At 43.4% G+C, this 7,087-nt stretch overlaps 1 protein-coding gene across 4 annotated transcripts in view; it reads left to right on the top strand.

Annotated features, from left to right (window-relative positions):
* lrba (LPS responsive beige-like anchor protein) overlaps positions 1 to 7,087 on the top strand; it is a 173,092-nt gene that overhangs the window by 81,510 nt on the left and 84,495 nt on the right. For all 4 annotated transcript variants that reach the window (XM_014337700.2, XM_042225997.1, XM_005935051.2 and 1 more), the window contains exon 36: positions 4,239 to 4,405. In XM_014337700.2, the coding sequence (XP_014193186.1) occupies positions 4,239 to 4,405 (167 nt within the window). The remainder of the gene's footprint in view (positions 1 to 4,238; positions 4,406 to 7,087) is intronic.

Genomic DNA, 7,087 nt, shown 5'->3' with positions numbered 1-7,087 from the left:
ACACACACACACACACACACACACACACACACACACACACACACACACACACAGCATTGACTGTTTCACTTAAGACGCCAAGAAATGGAAAAGGAGAAGTGGGTTACAGAGAGGAGAACAGTAGTCTCAGTCCTGCTGTCTTGTCAACATAATGAAGTCCCCAGGTACCTTCTCCGCAGCTCCCATCATTATTACTGACCACCTCACCCCGAAATATGACTTTACTCCACATTTTCCTTTGTTTCACTCCGACACCATCCCTTTAGTCACTGGAGGAATGTTCTCCTGATATTTATATATATATTTTTGTTCCTATTAATGGCTGAAGGTGAGCTTGTAATGCTGGATAAAAGCACATCGCTGTCACTGCTGTATGCTTTTTAGATGTTTTTATTCACAATAAGTCTGTTTGCTGCTTTAATTCTTTTTTTTTTTTTTTTTTTTTTGTGGAGATTTACTTTTACATGCAGCTTGAGCACCGTGCCACTAAAACCTTGCCTTCCTGACTTCTGGGCAACAGCAAATTCAGGAGAGGTGCAACCAAATTTTTCATCCGGTTGCGTCCTGCCTTCATTTGACTATTTTTCATCTCCAGATGACATTTTAACACGAATGATTTTTCACGTGGCACGACCTTGAAGCTGTGCCGGAGTTATCGCGCAAGGAGATGGCAGCCGTGCAGACTGATGTGGCAAAAGGAGGGTGAGGTTTTTGCAGAGACAAGTGGTTTCTGGGTAAGAAAAGATGAAGAGGCTGCCAGCCAAGCATGGTGACCAGTCCATTAAAGATCAGTGTGAGGGGAGGAGCCGGGGGAGGAGAAAGGAGGAGAGAGATACTTTGATAAGTGTTGTGCCTGCGTTAACCTTGATGGTGGCTATAGCAGTGGGCTGATGCCAGTAGCAGGGATCTGTTTCGACTGGATTAGATTATTTTTTTTCTCTCCCTCTGGCGCTCCAAGAGAAGAAGCAAAAAAATCAATACTTGGGAGCACAGCATGACAGGAGCATCATTTCAGAATTGAAGTGGCTGTCAGGCATTGTCATTTGGTGACTTTTGTTCGCCATTGTACTTTTAAGACCTCATTTTTCTCCCCCTCCTCGTCCTTTCACTCGTTTCTTCCCCTGCCTATTGTCTGAATTCCCCTGGTGACATTTTATGTTGCAATTTGAAAACTCGAGGGCAAGAGATCAAGTGCAAGAGAATCTCTCTGCAACCAATTGGTGGTGGTGGTGGACCGATTCGCCATCTACTTTTGTTTAGCAACCGCCCCCCTCCCTCCTTTCTCATTTCATCCCCTTGTCTCACTAGACCTCCATTGTGTTCCAGGAGGAATTTATTTGTAGTATATTTGCATTCTCTGATGCCAGACAAGGACAAGCCTGATGTCTCGCCTTCCTCTGGACAGTTTCTCTGCCCGTTCGTAAATGAAACCCTCTGGGAGTGCTTGTCGACGGATGTGAGAAATTGGAGAATCTCGTAGAGCAATAGGCCCAGCCTTGGCGCACTTGTATCCCTGACGTGCCACCAATGTCAAGAGATTGCAAATCAAGCGCTTTAATAATATCTCTGCTGGTTTTGTTCCTTCCTCCTGTTCTCCGTCAGAACCTCGAGACCCTGGCTTTGTCAGACGGCGTGTTGAAGGCTCGCCGTGGCACGGCAACACCACTAGACCTTTCTCTGTCACTCTAATTGATAAACATAGGGCTGATATCTTGTAATGAGCCTCCATTCTCCGGCCTATTATACTGGTTAACCCTCTCAACCCACAGAGGGAGAGAAGGAGGGGAGCCAAGGCATCATCTAACAACTACAGCATTTAGATAAAGCTGACACTAGTACAACGCTGCTGTGTAGATGTGAAAGTCTACTCCTCGTTTTCTAACACCCCCCCACCTCCGCTTATTATTTGTAGTCAACACGGCACAAACACAATCTGTTGGCAGCCTCGGTAACATTTAGCAGCCACAGAAAGCTTGCGTGTTTGTTTTTCTCTCGTTATAAACTCGGCTTCAGCTGTGATTAAAATTCATGTGATTTTGCTTTGTTTTTTCTTTCTCACGCTTCATCTGTGCAGGTGCGTGTTGCTTATTTTCCACCATTGTGTGATTTTTAGAGATGATTATTGTTCTTTTCACCCTCCAGTCACGTCTGGCTAGGCCATTTCCTTCCCCAAAACTCCAACACACATCCCTAGTTATTTATTTGAACTGTAGATGAATTGCGGGAGACACGACTCAGCGTAATTGACTCGATTAATGCCAGCCATTATCATTTCGTCTTCAACCAAGCTGTCTCCCTCCGCCAGAGCCAGCACCCACGTTGGCCCGACCCTGTCAGCCAGGCCGTGTAATGGAAGGTGCTGCCCATGATTACAATGTCGCAAGTCATAACACTCTCACTGGCGGCAAGTTGTGCCCTGGTGGCTGTCTGAGTAGCAGGCAAACGGAGAAGAGTCTCCCATATTTCAACCCCAGCTGAGCATTTTTAACTCGGATGTCCTCGTCTCCCTCTCTCTTTTTTTAAAGTGTGTTTTCTTATCAAAAATAATCACACTGACTGCTTTAGTGGCTCACAAAGAGGCATGATATGAACTAAAGTGGAAACAGAAAGTTTTAATTTATTTCTTATGTTTCTTTGGCATTCCTTGAAAGGAATGAAAGAACAGTCTGTTTTTAAAATGCCTCCGAATGCCTCTCTTCAGTTTCTGTCCTCTATCCTGTCAGTGCGACCTGTATGCGAGGGAAAGCAAGGTGGTGCCAGCAGGGAGATTTACTTATTCGCTCCAACCTTCATAATAGCATAACATAATAAGTCCTTCATAATACCCCGGCATATTCTCTGACTTCACATCAACGGTATGACCCCTGGAATTAACTGTGACTTGTCTTTTCCACTTAGAAGCAAACCAAAGTTTGGGTTTTAATGGCACTACTTACATGCTGAGCTTTTTAAAAAAAAAAAAAAAATTTGGTTGTTATTTTAAGGTCGAGTCTGTGAACTTGGCCTGTTCTCCCACAGACTTTGGCTTCGGATAGAAGCAAAGCCCATTACAGCATGGAGGGTTTGGGTGTTTGGGCAGGCTCAACACACAGGTGATGAAGTGTTTGTTTATGGTTATGAGTTTGAACCCAGCACCGCTGATTAGTACTGCAGACTTTACATGTCTCACACAGGAGCAGATAGAAGTAGAGTCGTTGCAGGCCTGCTACTTGCTATCTGTATAAATGATGGAAACCTGCAAGGAGCTTAATGCTTATAACTAAGTAGAAAATTTGGGGACTCACAGATTGTCCCAGATTTAAGGCACCTTTTTCTGTATGAAGTATAGTGACTAGGTCATCATGCTAGGAAGGTCAGGGCCCCCTTTAATTCCACATAAAGAGACTTAGATTGATAATTAAGCAGCCCACAGAAAAGCCCCTCTGTGATTTATACCTATAGATTTTCTGTCAGATATGAAATGTTGTGCTTGAAATTGAAGAGGAGGGCCCATTATAAAGCGCTTTACCCTTAACTTTGAGAGGGCTTGTTGTATTTGTTCAGCCATGCTTTTGACTTTAATAGTTACTGTATGACTGCTGCACTAGTCAGTCAGTTTAACGCTAATCTAAAGGTGGTCGATAATAAACAGTCCTATATCATACCCAGACTACGCGATTAATCATGCAATACAAAGCCCATGTTCTTCTTCTTCTTTGTTTTTTGACTTCTCATCATCAATATGCATGCCACAGTAAGTCACGATTGCAGCCTGAATACGCTGTAAAAATTGGTTACGAAAGCTCCAAACACTGTTTCAAATTATAGCCCCTATTGTCAGAAGGTGTTTTAGTTTCAGCATCGCTGCCGAGTTCAAAGGCCCGTTCTGATAACAAATTCAGACAGAGAAAAATGTCCTCCCTGTGCATTGTAGGTATCGTGTGATTTGGTGTGCTGGAGGGCATTAGAAAATACATGTCCACTGTTATTAATCAACATGACACGAGGGCAGAAATGACCCCCTGTGCTTTTCATTTGGTTCTAGTCAGAGTAGAGTTTCTGTATGTGAAAACACCATTGTGCTCATATCTGTGCGGTTTTTGTTTGTGTTATTTACACACAAGAGCACGGTGTAATGTGTGGCACATGCATGTGTGATTTTTGTTTTGTTTTGGGGGGTTTTGGCGATGTGCACTTTATAGATTATGCTAGGGTGTCGTTATTAATGTATGCGTGTTTGTTTTCCCTCTCTTTTCCAGTCTAGCTGTGCTCAGTACGCAGCAGACAAACGTGATGAGGAGAAACTGTGCGACCACTTAATCCGTGCGGCCAAGTACCGCGACCATGTGACAGCCACGCAGCTCATCCAGAAGATAGTCAACATCCTGACTGACAAACATGGAGCCTGGGGCGGCTCTTCCATAAGGTAAAACAAAAACTGTGGTTGTGTAAAGACTCAAACAGAGCTGTGCTCCGCTTTCAAATAAGATCAGATTACACGTATTATAAAAATGTTTTTATTTATTTATTTCCCCCCTCCCTCACGCTTACATTCGCACAGTATGCTTTAGCTAGTCCATTATTAATCCATTATTTTATTTAGTGTGTGTGTGTGTGTGTGTGTGTGTGTGTGCGTGAACATGTTTTTTGTCTCATCATTATGTTTTCTTTTTGATAAGCCCGTATAATCGTAAGAATCAAGAAGCAACATTATTACTTTAATTTCATAGAAATGCCTTCAATTGCATCCAATTGTCGGGCTTGAAAATTATTCAAATCGCCGTTATGGTTTTAATCTCATTATCTTTAATCTCAGCCACCAGTACTCATGACTTTGATTAAATTAGATTTGCAAAGGTGAAAATGTCAGCCGCGGGTTGAATGATGCATTGATTCAGGGGGAGAGATGAAAGCCATTTGAACAGCTCAGTTCCCATTAAGAACAGAGGGAACCTTATCCTCTGTGTTTGTTTCGCCAAATAGGCAGCACAGTCCAATGCAGCTATTCCCTAATGATGGCTGTTTGTGCAGGTAGTGTGTAATGGCGAGCTCCAGAGACGGCTGCTGGCTCACGCTTGTTAGGCTGCACTAAGTCTCCAGGGACTCGTCTGGCGAGGGTTAGTTTGCCGTTGGATCAGGAGTCTATCTCTCGCTGCCTTTGTTTTCCTTTTCTATTTGTTTCTGTTTCATATCGGCATCAGGTTATGGTGTATTATTTGTCATATTTTTCCTCCCTTGATCCAATCTCCCCTCCTTCCATCGCGCTCTCTCTCTTTCTCTCTGTTTGTCTCTATGTGTACTCACACAAGGCTGCGCCATTTAATATGGATATTGTGTTCTACGAGCTCTGGCTAGAAAAGTCCCCCATTACCGCTGCTTTATGCCGCTGTACTATTGATGGTTTTCCTAATGGCTGCCGATGGGCGCAGGGAGCCATTGGCACTGAGCCTTGGAGTGCAGCGCTCTTTTAATAAATCACAATCAGTCTTGTGCCATTACATCAATATTTTTGGTCAATTACTGTGAAGGTCAGGTGGTGCAGCTTCGCACCAGAGCTGATGGTATGTGGGCATAGAAGAAACATCTGGTGCTGCAAATCTCTGAAAAAAAGGAAACGATGAATGTGGGAAAAACAAACAAAAAAACCCTTCTGCACACCTGTATACCTGCAGGCTTCCTAATATAAGATTTTCTTCTTCTTTATTTTTAATTTCATATATACACACAAAGCATGTGGTGCAGCATCATTCCTGATGGTAAATAAGGAAGGGGGGAGGATGGATTCACCCAGTGAAACCCGCAACCTCTTTTCCAGCTGTGAAAATGAAATCCAGGAACACAAAGACAATACGCAGCTATGATTGCGTCCTTTTTGTTGCATGGGTGTTAAAAACTGTAGGCTGCCTGCTCACACGCCATAAAACCGTATTCCCCAAAGTTTCCATTCAATAAAGGGTCTGAAAATGAAAATATTATTTTCTCACAAGCTGATGGGAATTGTTGTTTCCTCACGGCAGGCATCTAATATCTTGTGACACAGTGTGACCTGCCTGAATGCAATTTGTGTCTTAATATCCAGCTTACAGCCGCCCTGGCCTCTGGAGAAAAGAGGTGTTAGGTGATTTTCCTTTTTCCATTCCCCTCTGCTTTTCTCTGTCTGCAGTTCTGTCTTTCTGTCAGTCTTTCACCACATGTAGTTCCTTGTCCCCTTTTCCCTCACTCTTTGTCCTTTTGCTCTTTCTAGTTTCACACCCACTTCAGTTGTATCACTGAGTGTCCGAGGAGGAATCCTTTCACCAGACAAAGGGTGTCTATCTTTTTTTTATGCCCTTGTCTGTCATCTAGTTTCAAGACACAGACAGATCCACGGTCAGACAGATAGGTTGACTACCTGTTCATCCATGCATTTGTGTCCCAGCACCTTGAGACTCAGGTGTACAACATGTCAGCCTGCTGTCTTTTTAAGAGAGGAAAAAGTAAATGAATAGCTAGCAAGATGATCACAAATGAAACAACTGTCAGATATCCTTCTTTTTTTTCTTTTTTTTTGCTCACTCCACTTTTCCCCTCCTTTTTGGAGCTTGGGTCCACCGAGCATCAAGCCTGCTGTGGTGTTTATTTGGGTCAGGAATCATCTTTCATGTATATGACACCTAGACAAAGTCGACAGACAGAGGGGAGATGAGGGCAGATGATGGAGAACGCCAACTCGCGGTCTCTGGGGACAGACACTACTCTCCTCTTTTTCCCCTCTCATACCTTCTCTTTATTGCATTCTAATAGGCTGACTAATGTACCATGGAAATTCACTCTGGATGCTGGAAGCGGGGAAAGTAAAAGGAAGGTGGCTGCAGCTGGAAAAAGATTGTGTGATGTAGAAGAAGTGTGCATACTTTTTTTTTTTTTTTTAACCAGAGCAGTTGTTTATTGATGTCACCAGTCTCTCTGAGACAAATGCAAACATTATTCAAGTTGCACGTGCAAGCTTGCAACGGTATCCTTTTATTTCCACTTTACTTCAAAAATCCTCACCTACAGCGAGCCCCTCCAGACACACACAGACACACACACAGACACACACACAGACACACACACACACACACACACA

The sequence above is a fragment of the Haplochromis burtoni genome, unplaced genomic scaffold, assembly GCF_018398535.1.
Source record: "Haplochromis burtoni strain Fernald_Lab_line unplaced genomic scaffold, NCSU_Asbu1 Contig_191, whole genome shotgun sequence".
In the NCBI taxonomy this organism is placed as follows: Eukaryota; Metazoa; Chordata; class Actinopteri; order Cichliformes; family Cichlidae; genus Haplochromis; species Haplochromis burtoni.
The sequence above is the reverse complement of the archived record's forward strand: the minus strand, read 5'-3'. Positions and strand labels throughout refer to the sequence as shown.